Source organism: Mytilus trossulus, unplaced genomic scaffold (genome assembly GCF_036588685.1).
Source record: "Mytilus trossulus isolate FHL-02 unplaced genomic scaffold, PNRI_Mtr1.1.1.hap1 h1tg000050l__unscaffolded, whole genome shotgun sequence".
In the NCBI taxonomy this organism is placed as follows: domain Eukaryota; kingdom Metazoa; phylum Mollusca; class Bivalvia; order Mytilida; family Mytilidae; genus Mytilus; species Mytilus trossulus.
The window spans coordinates 3,214,968-3,232,956 of NW_026963292.1; the positions used below are offsets into that span (position 1 = coordinate 3,214,968).

Consider the following 17,989-nt stretch of genomic DNA (forward strand, 5'->3'; position numbering starts at 1 on the left):
ACGGAAATGTTATTACATTTTTCGAATGTAAAATGAACATAGGTAGACCATAATTATTGAGTATTAGGAGATATCAATAACATACCGTATTTAAGACATCCTTTTTTATAGGAAAAAACTCTTGAACGTACGACATAATACATATTCGTCTTGGGTTTAAATGTTTATTTGATAATTAATCTTTCTAAATAGAAATTTGGTGTTAATAATCTATTTATTAAATTTATCAATTCATATATTAGTTTATTTATTTAATAAGTTAATTCATGCATACATTTGATAATTATTATTTCACTGTTATAATTATTGATTTTTTTTATCAGCTGATGCTTGTTTTGAATTGGGAAGGATTGCATACGAAGATGGCGACTATTACCACGGTTTCCATTGGATGGCAATAGCAAAAGAGAGACTTGACAAAGAAACAAATAAAACGACAGACATGACAGAAATTTTAGATTATATGGCATGGACTGCACATGAGGTAAAACACATGACAAAAAGCAAAGGCGACAGTTGTTTATCTATGTTCAAATCTGGCAAATCGTGTAATAAGAGACAAATCACACCAACAAACACAAAATAGGAAAACCGAACGAACTTCACTAGGAACAAGTTTGGATGTGTCAACGTGATTGGAGTCTCTTACTTTGATTGCATCACCCGTTTTGAGATGCCATATACTTTTAGAATGTCGCAGTCGGATATGACACAATCGGTAGATACATATACTGGTATATAAAGATCTATGATTTTCTTTTAGGTTTTGAAATCTACGTATTCCTATTAATATAGAAAAGAAACGAAAATAACACTTAATAAATGTGGTTCTTTTGACATGCTTTTCTGGAGGTACCTTCACACGCAATGCTCAAACCAACGTTTAATAGACATGGACGTTTAAATACCAATGTTTTGATGTAACTTATTTTGTAGGTTTAATTTACTCCTTGGTTTTGATTGTTATTGTCTCAAACAAATTGCGAGCATGTTAGGTTTGTGGTATCCGCGATCAACTTATATATATGTATGTACTGTATGCAAATTAGTTCTTGTTTTTCAATTTTGAACAATGCAATCAATTATAATTGACGAATACGTTTTTATCGTTATAAAACTAAAAAGCAACACTCTATTTTATTTCAAAAATTATGTATATTATTAAAGTTTTTTTCTGTCTTTAGCTAGGTAACGACAAACTTGCTCTGGAACTGACGGAAGAATTATTAAATTTAGGTAAGACAAACTAAGTATAAATAAACAATAATTAATGTAAAATATTTATATTTATAAAAAAACTCACCAAAGATTCTAGGATTATGCTTTGGTACTCCAAACAAACGCAATTTTCGTCTGATAAGACTCATCAGCGGCGCTCAAACAAAATTAAGATAGAAGGCAGAAACAGGAAAAGATATACGGTTGTTTTGTATCTGCACATAATAGCTGTGTCTTATATACGACATGTTTGGAATTCTAAACGATGACTTAATAACAGTTCTAGTTATACAAATACATAGTTCTTCTCTTTCCTCAAGAATCCGATTTAACATGTCGCCATTTTTTCAAATTACTGGTGTTTTCTCACAAGTCGAAGAACATACTGACTTATTTTCTATTCCACATGATCCGTTCACATTACCATGTAGAAAATGCAAAATAAAGACAACAGTAATATACTGGTGTTCAAAAGTCGTACATCGATTGAAAAAAAACGCTTTTTGAAACAAAGATGATGAAGGCAGTTTTTTGTCTTCTTTTATTAATTATTTTGTAAGAAAAGATTACACAAACCAACTACTGAAGATCGTGCAAGGAATTAGGCATATATTCTTTAAAGCCTACGCAAATGGTTGCTTTTTCTTTTATTTAGTTGGTCATTGTTATACATAGGTGTTTGATTTATAACGAGTTTTCATGTTTGAGCGAATCCTTCTACATCCTTTCGAATTCGTCATTGTTACATCATGTTACGAAAGTTATTTTCCTCAGACTGTTTGAAATACATTATATCAAACTTGAAAATTAATGTAGGAAAATGGATAAGTGAGATCAATATTTTTAGTTAATTGTTACACTTCATTCCTTGATAAAAGAACTGGATAGCAACACGATGGATCGCACATATGGAACATGCTCTTTTCATTATATGTTGTTGGTTAGGTGCGTGTTGCTCTGCTCTACGTTTCTATTGTGTTTGGATACTGTTGTTTGTTTTACTTTTGTTTTTCGTGTTTTTTTTTTGCCATGGCGTTAACAATTTGATTTCGAATAGAGAGCTTGAATGTCCTTTAAATCTTTTGCGACCCCTATAAAGATTAAAACTTCTGTAGATATCAGATAAATATGGCTTTACCAAATCATTTATTGGAAGGACCATTATTTTGTACGAAGTGACTCAATGCTGAGTTGCTCTTGACATTTTTCACAAACTTATACAATGCTGTAATGTTGTTCATCATGATAAACCTTAATGAAATATTGATTTACTTCATATAATTCATCCTTTCTAATTATCTCAATCTTCATGTTTGTATAGGAGATAATTTTTCTTCATGTTTTTCTTGCGTGGAATTTTACATATTATCCTATATTGGTTCGTTCCACATTATTTGATTCAATATAGAATATAGGTTGTAGTCAACCAATTATCTAAATCTGTACACATTTAACATTATATAAGTAAGCCATATGTTGTCAGTTGAATACACTTGTTTCGTGTTATTTCCCGTTATATCCATCTGGAATTTGACCCATTGTAGTATTTCATAAATTATTAGAATACATAATTATTGTCTGGTAGAAAATTATCATAACTAACATACACAGGATGTATAAGCAAATACGACTAAATCTCAAGCTATGTGCAAACACACTAGCGATTAAAACCAGGATTAGATATTTGTATGCCAGATTCCCGTTTCGGCCACAATAGTTATCAAAGGTACCAGGACTATAATTTAATACGCCAGACGCGCGTTTCGTCTACATAAGAATCGCCAGTGAGGTTCATATCAAAACAGCAAAGAGCCAAACAAGTACAAAGTTTAAGAGCATTGGGGACCCAAAATTCCAAAATGCCAAATACGGCTTAGGTTATCTTCTCATGGAATAAGAAAATCCTTAGTTTTTCGAAAAATTAAAAGTTTTGTAAACAGGAAATTTATAAAAATGACCATATAAAAGATATTCATGTCAACACCGAAGTGCTGACTACTCGGATGGTGATAACCTCGGGGACGTCCACCAGCAGTGACATCGACCCAGTGTTGTTAAATAGTTACCAAACATGTCAATAGGTACCAGGATTATAAACTTATACGCCAGACGCGCGTTTCATCTACATAAGACTCGTTTATAAGTCTCGAATCAAAAGTTTTACAGGCCAAATAAGAGACAATGTTTAAAAGAAACAACTGTGCGACGATGTTTTTTTTTTCGCAATTTACCGATGTTCTTGGTACAATTATATAAAGGAAGATCCATATTTCACATACTTGCAATGATTTATATACTCGGTTTTCTTTAATTACATAAGTCACAAAAAATAAGTTAGTTTACAGTATAAGGTAATATTGAAAAATACAGTGTAAAATTAAAGGTTTAGATTTTCCCCAACATTTTTCATATGACTTTTTGAATTTATGAAAATAGAATACCATATGCAAGAATATATTTTTGAAAAACGGAAAGTCCCTAGTCAAATGGCAAAATGAAAAACTCAAACACATTCAACCAATGGATAACAACTGTCATATTCCTGACTTGGTACAGGCCTTTTGGTAAGTTAGACACTGGTGGATGGAACCTGGTTTTATAGCTAGCTAACATTTCTTATATTTTGTTTTATTGATATGTTATTACACTATATAGATATTCAATATGTATTCGGATCTAGTATATATATTGTCTTAACCTAACATTTTAGTCATCTTTTAGTTTATCCAATTTTGATTTTCTCTTTTCTCTCGTTTATATTTTCTTATGTGTTTTCTTATTCAGTTGTTTAAAAATAATAATACCGTTGTTATCCATTCGCTTGATGTGTTTGAGATTTTGCTTTTTCCATTTAAATAGGGACTTTTTATTTTGAATTTTCTACGGAGTTCGGTATTTTTGTTATTTTACTTTATACTGTTAAAAATGCAATGCACTTATGCGATTTTTTCGTCAGTATCTAATCATCATAATCAACTTGACATGTTACAAAATGCTTCATCAGGTTGTCACAAATCAAAAATGTCGAGCGATGGACTGACATGATCGACAATACATCTTGTTGGTTTATTTGTCTGCCAATTCAACGATTTGATTTTAGCTCTTTTGTTTATTGAATCCCTGTATAGAGTCATATAATATATAAACAACTATCTGATGCAAATTTGAGGCTTTTATGCATTTAATTACTTTTTTGTTAGTTTCAGACATCATATTATTACCTTACTATATCATTTTATAGATCTAGATCTTTATTTCCTAATGGTATCCAAAATTCTAATTCCATTGCATGCATACATGTACATTTTACTTTAAAACTCAGGGGGAAAATATTCCAGTTATACGTAAAATATGTTCATCGCCACTTATGACAATTCCGTTGTTATACGAAATTAGTATATAACAAACATTATAGTTCCAGATCATGTACGAGCACAGAACAACAAAATTGATTTTATGGAGAAAGTCAAGAAAGCATCGAACGTCACGAAGTCCCGTGTGACACGTGACTTGACTAATACAACTCACTATGTACCAAAACCAACACCAGAGTACAACAGCACTCCAGAATTGCAATCATATAAGCGCCTATGTAAAGGATTGGATGTAAAGGTTCGGTATGAATTTGTTTTATATGGCTTGTTAACTAAATTTCCGCAATCATTATAGTTGCGTCAATAAAAACGAGCCACTGTCATGCTGTGGTCACTCGTTATGTTTATTTATCCGACTCCTGCTGATTACTGAAACCCAACTTGTTTTCGCGTATACAGTATTTCGCGTTTTGTCCTTTCTTGTACAATTCGCTGCTATTTAATTTCGCATTTTTCATATTAACCTTTTTTAGTTTTATAAGAAAATAGTCAAGTTTTACATAAAGGCGGCGATTTATATTCTCTTTTTTATGTACACGCGAAAGTATCTAAACTAAATTGCCGCAAAATAAGTTGGTTGACAGTATTCCTTTTGTTTAGATATGGTTCCTGTGCACCTTCGTCTATTATGTGTTTTTAAATATATGACACATACATACACATTGTGGATATATAGTTAATGATGAACACTTGCTACATGTAATTGCATTTGACATAAAAGAACAGAGAAATTAAACTTAAATACTAATTTACGCGTACATGGTGTCAGCAGGTGATGTTTGCTTATCATTAGGCTATATTCTTATCGATATAAGAAAATGTGATATGAGTGCCAATGAGACAACACTCAATCCAAGTCAAAATTTATAAAAGTAAATCATTATAGGTCAAAGTGTTGTCTTCAACACTGAGCCTTGAATCACACTGAACAGCAAGCTATAAAGGACCCAAAATATAACCAGTGTACAACCATTCAAACGGGGAAACACACGGTCATATTTATATATAAAAAAATAAAATATGTTTAAACTATATAAAAAAAAAGAGAAACACTTATGAACCATATCAACAAACGAAAATAACAGAACATCAGCTTCCGGAATTAGGACAAGTGCAATCTATTACAGCGAGTTTAAAATTTTAAATGGTACAAAACCTTCCTTCTTATCCGTTCATTTTAAAAACAGCTTTTTAAATAACAGTAAAAACAACTTACGTCATTTTCTAGACTATGCAAGTGTTAGGATCAAAGAAGCCGAATTATTTAATTTCACTTTCAGATATATTGATGATATTCTGTTCATGAACAATCTGAACTTTTCTGTTTCCATTAATATACCACCCAGAACTAGAGATAAAAGAAACAACTGACACGGATTCCTCCGCCTCATTTTTAGACTTGTATCTCGAATTTGTCTTACACAGTTATCTCAGTACCAGAATCTATGACAAACGAGACGATTTTAATTTTGAAATTATAAATTCCCCCAAACTAAGTAGCAATATACCAACTTCACCTGCATATGGGATATATATTTCCCCAACTTATTCGATATTCGAGAGCTTGCAGCTCCTACTCAGACTTTTTAAAACGTCTTCAGTGTCTGAGTAGAAAGTTGATGAACCAGGGGTATGTCAAAGAACGTTTCGGAAAAGTTCATCGGAAGGTACCAATACCTTGTTGATAAATATTCCGTATCAACTTCTCAAATAATACACGATAGCCTTTATTTTTTTATTATTCGTACTGATATGGTTTATCGTCTGAACAACGTGTTTTATAGTTCTTTCATTCGTCTTTGTTCTATTATTAATATAACTTTTACTGTTGAATGGTTTTATGTGATATCCGTTTGACATGGCTCGGTACTTTTACATTTCGTCAATGTGTTTGTATTAGCTTTCATTTTTTGTGGTTTGTTTTGTATATGCGACTTTTTGTATTTCTTTTGTTCTTAAAACGTGACTCTGTACTTTAAAAGATCCCGTCAGTATGATATAGTTCTATCATATGTCATAATGATATAGTTCTATTATGAATTACAATATACGTTGAACCACAAACGTCAAAATCATTAAATCGCGTAGTGGAATTAACTATTTGTGGATTCTTATAAATTCTATATATATAACTTTTGAACAAGTTTTAATCTAGGTCTATTTCTGAAATTTATTCTTACATACTTTTGATTTTTTAACCCTGTATGCTAACATTACCCATGTAAATTTTAAAATTGTGTGTATGCACATTGAACGACAAATTTATGTGGCGTATAAAATTTTCTGACGTCAGACACTCAAATCAATGAATGTGTTCGATGATCGTAGATGTTTTTGTGTTCTGTTAAATTGTTCCTTATAAAATTGTTATACGATGATGACTGATGTACCCATATTTTGACTATTCAATTTATTGTGTCTGTTTATTTAACGCATCAATGTAAATATAACGGAATTTGACGAGACTGTCATTAAAGTGAGAGGGTAAGCGCTATGGAACCAGGTTTAATCCACCATTTTCTTCATTTGAAAATGCCTGTACCAAGTCAGGAATATAACAGTTCTTGTCCACTCGTTTTTTATGCGTTTTGTTATTTGATTTTGCCATGTGATTATGGACTTTCCGAATTGATTTTCCTCTAAGTTCAGTATTTTTGTGATTTTACTTTTTTCAATACCACCGTATATCTTTTTTCATGTAGTATTTCTTCTATTCAAAAAATATATCTTGATTATTTTTCTTTTTTCTTTTCACAAAAGCCTCGAGAGAAGATGAGCCAAGTAGTGTGTAGATATCGACATAACAATAACCCAAGACTACTGTTGTCACCTGTAAAGGAAGAAGAGGTTTACCGGGATGCTAACATGGTCCTGTTTCATGATATAGCTTCAGATAAAGAAATGAAAATTATCAGATCTTTAGCTATACCAAAGGTACCTTAATTTAAACTTTATAAATTGAGCTATGCAAATTATCAAATCTTTGGCCACAACAAAGGTATTAACTTAATGCTATATGAATTGAGTTATACAATACAATTAGTAATTTCAAACCGTCGTTTTTGTGAGAAGTCGGGATTCGGATTGCGTCAAATGAACTAAGACATTCTGTTTTCAGCCATGCTTGCACACTTAAAAAAACTAAAGGCAAAGTCATGTAGATTGACATCCTCGTCAGCAAAACATAACGATACAGTTCCTACCTACCCTTTGCGGAGTACGATTCACGGACTTTAAAGGTAATGATTTCTACTGGGCACTGATGAAACTGGTTCTTTCCGTTGCCTTTAATATGATCACGTGTTAATGTAGAAAATGTATAGAAAAGACATTTTTCGAGTAAGGTCCTTCACTGAACGATATGGTTAATTATGTGCGCCTTGATGACGTTATTTAAAAGATATAGAAAATCGCCTGTATACCTATACTTTATATCTTGATCAAGCGCTAGGTTATCGTCATTGTTCATGATACACTAGAAATAATGTTTTTCCCGTAATTACTCATTTTATTATAACAGAACAGCTGATTGTCAATTCTATTTACCGGTAGATGGCGCAGCATTGTGATCAAAAATGTTTGCTTCATCTGCCAAGGGTGGAGAGGAAGGGTCTAGATCATAATTCTTGGCTAGATGACAAACAAAGTGAGCATCTGATAAGTTTTACTCTGATATATATGACAAAGTGTGTTAGGCATAAGGAATAGAAGCGTAGTGCAAGAAATCGTCTATTACGTGAAGATTACTTCCAATATCTAACCTTTTAAATGCTATTACTTCCTTTTGACTGCATATATATTGACAAAAGAGGTATAACTAGATAGATAAAAGATTAATCTTGTAAATGAATCGAATATTTTTTTTTATAAAATCATTCCGTAATCAATTATTATGCAATTAATGGCAAAATCTTGGTCATTTCATTTGAATGAATTTAGCTCTGACATCTCTTTAACTACACAAGAAATTTAAACGTGATCTTAATCAGCAAAACAGGTGCTACAAAATGGTGTTTCAAATTATTGCTAACGTATTCCATTCTTCCATGAATCTGAAATTAGCGTAAACATCCTTACCACATAAAAGTAGAGATTGTTTGATTCGGTGTGAAATTTGACCTATACATTCTATCCGAAATCTGAGACACTATTTTGTAGATAATGGATCTAGGAACAAAATATTATAAAAATACCTCTCTGAGTATCCATGAAGAAGCTAATTTCAATTGAAAGTGGAAATTTCTTGTAAAATTTTGAAGACACAGTTAAAGTTATAATTGATTACATAATTGTTGTATAACACTAACATTGCATTAATTTGAAAGAGTAATCTGTTAGCTATCCAAAAAAAAACACTTTTATAAATTTTCAAGCATTAAATAGAAAGATATAGCATTTTAAAACTCGAGAATTGGAGGTTAAAAATCTTTGTATTAATGTAAGAATGATAATGATAAAGTTTTTAAACGCTGTAAAGTGTATTGGAATTCATTTTATTTTCAAATTAAACTTAGGCATATTTTTTACAATATCGCGTTGATATCGCTATCGGGCCCAATGAATTCTTATTATTGGTACCGAAATTAATACTAAAACGTGAAAAGCTGGTAAATGTATTACGCCTCTATGCGCATCTGAAACAAATGACATGTACACTGTCGAATAGATATTGATATAAATAGCATATGGCTTCTTTATTTAGTTTACTTTTATTTATTGCGGTCATGAGTCTAATCAATATGTAAGTGAAAAGTACACTTTTTAAATTTTGTACATTTGCAACATGTTTATGCCAATATACATGTATCTTATTATTGCGTGCATGGGAAGTATCTGTATCTCAAACATGTTAAAAACATAACAATTACAAAACAGAAACACAAAATAAAAATTAAAATAAAAGGACAACACGAAACAAAACTGGGAAAGATGTTTCCTCGTCTTAACATTCTAAAAATATATTTCAGTTATTTAGAGCAACCGTCCACGATCCGACGACAGGAAAACTGATTCATGCAAAATACAGAATAACAAAAACGTAAGTTTTATATAAAGGCAACAGTTGTATAAAGCTGTTTAAAAGTCATAATTCAATTGAGAGAAAACAAATCAAGGTTACAAACAAAAACTGAGGGAAACAACAAAACAATAGAACACTGAAGTATAACGAATAAAGGCAACAGTAGTATACCGCTGTTCAAATCTCATAAATCCATGGACAAAAAACAAAATCGGGGCAACAAACCAAAACTGAGGGAAACGCATTAAATATAAGAGGAGAACAACGACACAACACCGAAACGCAACAGCACACAGAAACGGACCAAGCAACAGACAAAACACCACAAGAATAACAAATATAACATCAAAACCGAATACATGAATATGGGATAGACAAGTACCGTGCCACGTCTTATCTCAAAAATAAGAGAAAACAGAAACGACTCAACGTTAAAATGCAACACACACACAGAAACGAACAATATTATAACAATGGCCATCTTCCTGACTTGGTACAGGACACTTTTAAAGGGGAATAAAAGTGGTGGGTTGAAACCTGGTTTTAAGGCATGCCAAACCTCGCACTTTAATGGCACAGTTAAATATAACATTGAAATGAAAACAAAATATTACAGGACTACAATACAAATAAAAAGAGTCAGATATCCCTATTTTCTTTATTTGAATACACACAAACACTTCCATGATAGTTTGAAACTGACGGTGTCACTACTAATGTCGTCCGTGGATGTTTGTTCAGTTTGTGTGCAAAAACATTAAAATGGAATAAGGAGAAAGTGTATGTTTGTCAACGAGGAAACTAAAAATCAATGAGTTTACACATTAGTACGTCAGTCTCTACATATGAATAGTCAGTGGCCTTCTAATAAAACATATAGAAGGCCAAAGTATAAAAACCCGAAGAGCATTGAAAACCAACTATTTGAAATAGCTGTGCCAAAGTCAGCTAAGACATAGAAAGTTGTGGGTAGAAATCTTTCCATGGTTAAATATTTCAACATTTAGTAAATTTACATAAATTAAAAGAATTAATGATAGTAAAAGTTAACACAAAAGTGTTGACTGTCGAGATTGTGATACACTAGTTTACGAAACGCCTTCTAGCGGTGGCATCGAGCCGGTAGTTAACAGAAACAGTTACATCTGACACGTGATTCGCCGACATCAGACTCATTGGCACTCGAATCAAAATAATTGCAAGGACACATCAAATTTGAAGTTGTTGTGCACTGAACACTTAATCGTTCCAATAGTGCCAACTATAACTGTGGCAGTCTGTCAGTAGAATAACCATAGTGCTTGAAACTATATGTCGTTGCATAAACATGTAAATTTTTAAAGAATAAACGTCTCTGTAATATTCCTTCAAATCTTCTTTGGTTGATTTGGTGCTGGCAAATGATGTGTCAATTTTTAGGCCTGTTGATTAAAATTTTGTTTGTGAAAGTACCTGATGAAGCTTCCTAAATCTATATTTGTCAGCCACATTGTAATGAAGCCTTTGTATGGCCGTACGGTGACCTATAGTTGTTAATATCTGTGTCACATTGGTCTTTTGTGGATAGTTGTCTCATTGGCAATCATACCACATCTTATTTTTTATATTTGTTTAATGTTGAGATGAATGTTCCTTATGTTTCTTTTACTTTCTCTCTAACATTAATGTGTAATAATCATTTGTTCTTACTTTACAATAATGCTGATAGAAGTCATTAAGACATACACTTCAGTGTTAAATGGGTTTTAAGGCAAGATAAAACTCTTGCATTGTTTCTATACAAACTTGTAGGGCATGGTTAGATGATCGCGACCATTTAGTCGTTGATAGAGTACAAAATAGAATAAAAGCTGTTACAGGTCTTGATTTAGATTCAGCGGACGCATTACAGGTAGGATTTGATATTATTTTGAATATTTATTTAACTAAACATAAGTTTCATTATGAAGAAATTAGGAAAACAATACAAAGGCACTTGTCTCCGAAAAAAAATGGTATTTGAAACAATGGCGGAAAATAAAACTGTCGAACAACCCTATATTTCCATTATAAGAATCATTTTATACTTTTCAAAGCAAATATTTCCGATTGAATACAAAATTGAAGAAGTCTGATTGTGGTTTCAGTAAATCTGGTAAAGGACGCTAGGAGCTCAATGAGACCAAATGTTATGAAAACTATTCCGATTCCTTTTTCATTTCTTTTCTTTTCCTTTCCTATAACACTATGATTTTGTTAGACTTGGTTTTTTTTTCAAAAATATGTGAATTTGACGGTTTGTTTATAAAAAGTTTTATATTGTACATGGCACGCACTAGATCTAGTACACTTGCATCAATTTGATATATTTCACACTTTTGTTCGCATTGGTGAATCTATTCTTACTTAAAATGTGTAAATTTGTTTGGTTAATCTATGCAATGGTATCATGACGGAAATGTTAACAACTTTTTTACGTCATATGAATATATTTATGCATGTTTTCAAACTTCTGAGATGCTTCCTATATAGTTCAGGTCATAATCACGACAATTATAATGCACAATTCGGGTCGTTCATGTGGCGCTAAGCTTACGTAGCTGGTTTATGTATATATATAGTTTGGTTAATAATATAGAATACATGCATTCTGACACTATAACTGAAGATCTTTGGTAGTAATGTTGTTTGTTTTAAAGTGCTGCTGCTCATGCTTATAAGCCAGACGATCACTCAGAAGCTGATCATCGGTGTACCTTCTCTTACTTGTCAACATGAATTTGACTCGATATTATAATTATATAAGTTCAACTATTAAAGGCAAATTATTCAACGATCGGGTATCAGATTGGATCTTGCGTTCTCATATTGTAATTAGTCAGTATTTGGTATCTATCACTGTCCGTGACAAGATTCCAATTCTATATCTAAATATAGCCAATAGAATCTTTCTCACATCATGAGGCAGCCTGTAAAAACCGAGATTTGTAACGTTATAACTTCAAGATGGTGGTAATATCTTACGAAAGCGCCAATCTGGATTTACCAACGATTAAACTCAAACGGAAAATTATGTAATCCGGAGTCAAAAGTAGGTAGCTTGAAGATGGCCTATTAGATATTTTTAGATATCAAACTAAGACACAATACCATTATTTGTTGCAAAAGTTGGTAAACATATTTAACTGTCTGACTTTGACTTTATTTGCAGGTTGCTAATTATGGTATTGGTGGTCATTACGATCCTCATTATGACTTCTCAACAGTAAGTATTTTCTATATATCACAACTTTATCTGCATGACACAATGCACGAGCTTACATTGCTATAAATACATTTTGTTATAGTGAGTGCGTTCTTTTTAGAAACAAGAGTGCACACACTGAAATGTCTCGCCTTCTTTACTAATCCTTGATACTATCTTGATAGACCTTAATATATAAAGCTTTATTACAACTGTCACATAAACTCAACATTAACTAAGAAAATGAAACATTGATCAATGGACCATGAAAATGAGGCCAAGGTCAGATGAACCATGCCAGGCAGACATGTACAGCTAACAATTATTCTATACAACAAATATAGTTGACTTATTGCTTATAAATAAAGAAAAACAGTCCAAAACACAAACACTTAAAACTTAGCAATGGACCGTGAAAATCAGGTCAAGGTCAAATAAAACCTGTGTAACCGACATAAAGATCATAAAATATGTCCATACACCAAATATAGTTGACCTAATGCATAAAGTATTCGAAAATTAGACCAAAACTGAAAAACTTAACTTTGACCATTGAACCATGAAAATGAGGTGAAGGTCAGATGACACCTGTCAGCTAGACATGTACATTTTACAATCATTCCATACACCAATTATAGTAGACCTATTGTATATAGTATGAGAAAAACAGACCAAAACACAAAAACTTAACTATAACCACTGAACCATGAAAATGAGGTCAAGGTCAGATGACACCTGCCAGATGGTCATGTACACCTAACAGTCCTTTCATACACCAAATATACTAGACCTATTGCTTATAGTATCTGAGATATGGACTTGACCACCAACACTTAACCTTGTTCACTGATCCATGAAATGAGGTCGAGGTCAAGTGAAAACTGTCTGACAGGCATGAGGACCTTGCAAGGTACGCACATACCAAATATAATTATCCAACATTACAAAAAATCTGAACTTTTTTTTCAAGTGGTCACTGAACCATGAAAATGAGGTCAAGGACATTGGACATGTGACTGACGGAAACTTCGTAACATGAGGCATCTATATACAAAGTATGAAGCATCCAGGTATTCTACCTTCTAAAATATAAAGCTTTTAAGAAGTGAGCCAACACCGCCGCCACCGCCATCCGCCGCCGGATCACTATCCCTATGTCGAGCTTTCTGCAACAATAGTTGCAGGCTCGACAAAAAACCGCGCGAATGGCGTAACAACCTTATAAACATTGACTCTGAATTATTTTATTAACGCGCAAACCGATAACCCTATATCGAATAGAGACTGTATTGTTTTCCAACTACATATGAGGTTCTTGTTCTTTTCGATTTCGAAAAGCCTATTATATTTTAAAAGCCTGAAGTTTCCAACCTGGACATGTACATTTGCTGTAAATATATAATTTTAAAATGTATGGTTATGATGCATTTCATATGCTTTACCTTTATTTAGAATATAGCTAACTGAAGAATTCAAATAAAGAGAAATATTCAACGAGTGAGCGAACCACACATTAATTCACGAATGCGCGTATGCGTTAATTATCAGTGTTGTCCGGTCACGACTTGAATATTTTTCTATGCTGAATTCTTTGATAAGTTATTTTCTATTACATTCTAAATGGAATCCAAATAGAACTATGTACGGAACAATTTCTTTTTATACGCATTCATATTTTGTTTAGATGCGACGTCATCGACAACATCTTGACAAAACATAGTGTTGTATGACGTCAGAGTAGTGAAATAAACGAGTTTATTTATTTCACATATGAAATTATCGGTTTGTATTTCATTTGGAAATCACGGTGATGCATTTCAACCAATGCAATAATATTTCTTATCATTACAGAGAGACGATGACGACACATCTGAAACGGAGAAAAGAGATGGAAACAGAATAGCTACTTTTCTGTTGTATGTAAGTAAAAGTAAAATCACAAAAATACTGAACTCAAAGTAAAATCTAATCGGAAAGTCCATAATCACATTGCAAAATGAAATGACAAAACACATAAAAAACGAATGAGCAAGAACCGTCATATTCCTGACTTGGTAAATGGCTTTTTCAACTAAAATGTTCACCGTAACAAGTTATTCCATTTATCAGTAATACACAGAATCAATCCAAAAAATTAATGATGAGAACTGCTATTCAGTCCTGATTTTGAAGATTAGCTTATGTACAAGTTTCATGACAGCTCATGAATATTCACAAATTGATGTGTTTGTAAAAGACTTTGTGTAAAAAAAACGCAATATACCAAATGTATATTAATACTCATAAGTCAAAAATAAAAGGCCATGGAAAAAAATTAAAAGACAAACAAATCTACAAAAGATGTACATTTATTCGAGTGCAGTTTATGCTTCCAGTGAGAAGGGAAGTGACTCGATTCTTAAATCTACTCATTCAATATATTCAAACAGATATTATATAAACAATATTACCTCTACCAACTGAGTTTGGTTTAGATAAAATTAATTTAAATATAATTTGAATTTCATGTAATAATTATGATCTTTTTCTTGGGAATACAAATAAAGGCAACAGTAGTATACAGCTGTTCGAAAGTCATAAATCAATTGCGAGAAAACTAATCCGGGTTACAAACTAAAACACATCCATCAACCATAAGAGGAAATTAACGAAAAAACATGTACAGAAACACTGAAGTGCAACAAAACACAAAGACAAAAATGTTTGCATACCTTGCTATAGCTGTCCGCCAATTAAAAGTAAGGATTAATTTTTTTATAAAACATACATGTTTTGTAAGTATTACTTCTTAACCCCGATCCAAAATATCCTTTTTAAAGTTAATATGGCGTAATTCAGGTTATTTCAGGTTATTCCGTTTTAAATTGAATCACAGCTAAATGCTTTCAGTGTGTAGGTAAAGGTAATATCGTTGGTTAGTTTGCTTGTTCGCTGAACCGTAAAAGTCATTACAAGGTTAACACTCCTTTCAGCGTAGTCCAGTCCTACAGACTGATAGATTGGTAATATGTTGGACAACTTTAAGAAGAGGGTAATATACCTAGCATAACAATGACTTTACTGTGCAGCTATCAAGCAAGATAACAAAAGATATTACCTTTACCTACACACTCAAGGCATTTTGTTGTAACACATGTTTCATAAATTCTACCATATTTTCTATTTTAAAGATGACAGACGTTGATGCAGGTGGTGCAACTGTTTTTCCAATAATAGATGTACGAGTTCTCCCTAAAAAGGTATGTAAGAAATAACTACAGCTCATTACAACACACTAACAAAATTTACTCGCTAGGTTGACACCTCATTGGTGGTTTTTGCTCTCTTTTCTGATTCATGGTCGGGGTGTTTTCTCTCTGACACATTCACCATGTTTATTCTCTATGCAATTCTAACACTTTATACCATGCCGGTATACATTTTCTCACTATTCTAACAAGCTTTTGCAGCTATCACAGGGTCGTTTTAGTGAATTTGTTGTTTGTTTTACAGACGTCTTAATTTGAATTATTCAACATTTCAATAAAAGATTTAAATATTATATTATTGGTGGTCTGTATTTTTTCATTTCAATTTGCTTGATATTGTTTCTTGTTGATATTTAGATCTTTTAATTCAATTATCGTCGTAAACTTGTATATACCATCACTGGTAAGCGGCAGTGTGATCAACAATTAATCCATCATTTTCTACAGGAGAATATGCCTGTACCAAGTCAGAAATATGACAGTTAATGTCCATTCGTTTGATATGTTTGAGCTTTTGATTTTCCCATTTGATTAGAGACTCGTTTTGGATTTTTCGTTGGAGTTCAGTATTTTTGTGTTTTTACTTTTTAATGAACTTCAAACGAGAACCAATCACGATTCTCTATTCCTAGACATGTTTCTCTATTCTTATGAGTCACACTTCATTCAGAATTCTCTAGAATGGAAAGAATTTGATATTAAAAACAAATATCATTAATTGAAGGAAAGTAGACAATGATTTTGCAAAAAGACAAGTCTGTAACAAATTAAACAACAAATAAACAACTAAACAACAGAACACCTACCAAAACTCATGGTTGATTGCAAGTGCTGAAAACAGGTAAGCAGATTCTGCTCCACAACTGGCATATGTGTTTAGCTCAGGGCATGTCCGGTTTCGGTGGTGGCAAAGTTGAGATGAAGTTACAAGTGGACTTTTTCTTCATATTTTCCATCAGTTTGTTATTTAGAACACTGTCTTTGGACATGCACAGTAAAAACTGGACAAATTTAAAAACACAAAGTTTGTATCACTAGATTTGGACAGAGATGGAACAACACACCCTAAAAACAAAATAAACAAATGAGTTTTTTGAAAAGACCAGACCCATCAAATCGTTACTTTATGCAAATGTATAAATTTACGTTTAGAAACTAAGGTATATTCAATTTTTATCTTAATATGCATACGATTTTCAGGGAACAGCAGTATTTTGGTACAACCTTAGGAGAAGTGGTAAAGGTATCATGGAAACAAGACATGCTGCTTGTCCTGTATTGGTTGGTACTAAGTGGGTGTCCAATAAATGGATTCGTACACGAGGACAAGAATTTAGAAGACCGTGTGGACTTACTGAAGATGAATAGACGATATAACAAGTTTCAATTGTGTTCAGTTTTTACATCAAATGTTACAAAATTTGTAAATCACGTATTTTCATTAGTTGGTGTATGAATGATTTTTTGATAATTATAATGTTTATTTACCAATGTAACATTACACATTTAAATCCAATTGCATAATGCAATCCGGTGAACAAATGTAACATAAACAAATTGAAATGCATCTTGCAAGCATTGTTAGAGGTGTTATTAAAAATGAAAAATAACGTTATTCAAAAAGTATACATAATATTTTATCCTGATCTCAGTTTTAAATGTGCAATAAAAAACGAGAACACTATTTTTTTTCCCTTAATTCGTGTTATGTGTATATTACAATAAACATGCATCTTGCTTTGTGTGGTCTGATACTTGTGAAAACTGTCATATAAATTGGATGTTTTGTGTTCTGTAAAGGGTTGTGGTTTTTGTCTTTGTCATATTGATTGAATATACACAGTGTACCAAGTTCGGAATATGACAGTTGTTATCCATTCGTGTGATGTGTTTCACAGTAGACGAA

At 32.2% G+C, this 17,989-nt stretch overlaps 1 protein-coding gene across 1 annotated transcript in view; it reads left to right on the forward strand.

Annotated features, from left to right (window-relative positions):
- Positions 1-17,463, forward strand: part of LOC134699268 (prolyl 4-hydroxylase subunit alpha-1-like) — a 31,426-nt gene extending 13,963 nt beyond the window's left edge. Inside the window, exons 4-13 of the mRNA XM_063560874.1 lie at positions 324-484; positions 1,185-1,236; positions 4,634-4,830; positions 7,353-7,526; positions 9,560-9,630; positions 11,404-11,503; positions 12,803-12,856; positions 14,687-14,755; positions 16,006-16,074; positions 17,284-17,463. Of these exons, the coding sequence (XP_063416944.1) occupies positions 324-484; positions 1,185-1,236; positions 4,634-4,830; positions 7,353-7,526; positions 9,560-9,630; positions 11,404-11,503; positions 12,803-12,856; positions 14,687-14,755; positions 16,006-16,074; positions 17,284-17,451 (1,115 nt within the window). The 3' untranslated portion in view covers positions 17,452-17,463. The remainder of the gene's footprint in view (positions 1-323; positions 485-1,184; positions 1,237-4,633; positions 4,831-7,352; positions 7,527-9,559; positions 9,631-11,403; positions 11,504-12,802; positions 12,857-14,686; positions 14,756-16,005; positions 16,075-17,283) is intronic.
- Positions 17,464-17,989: the final 526 nt, after the last annotated feature.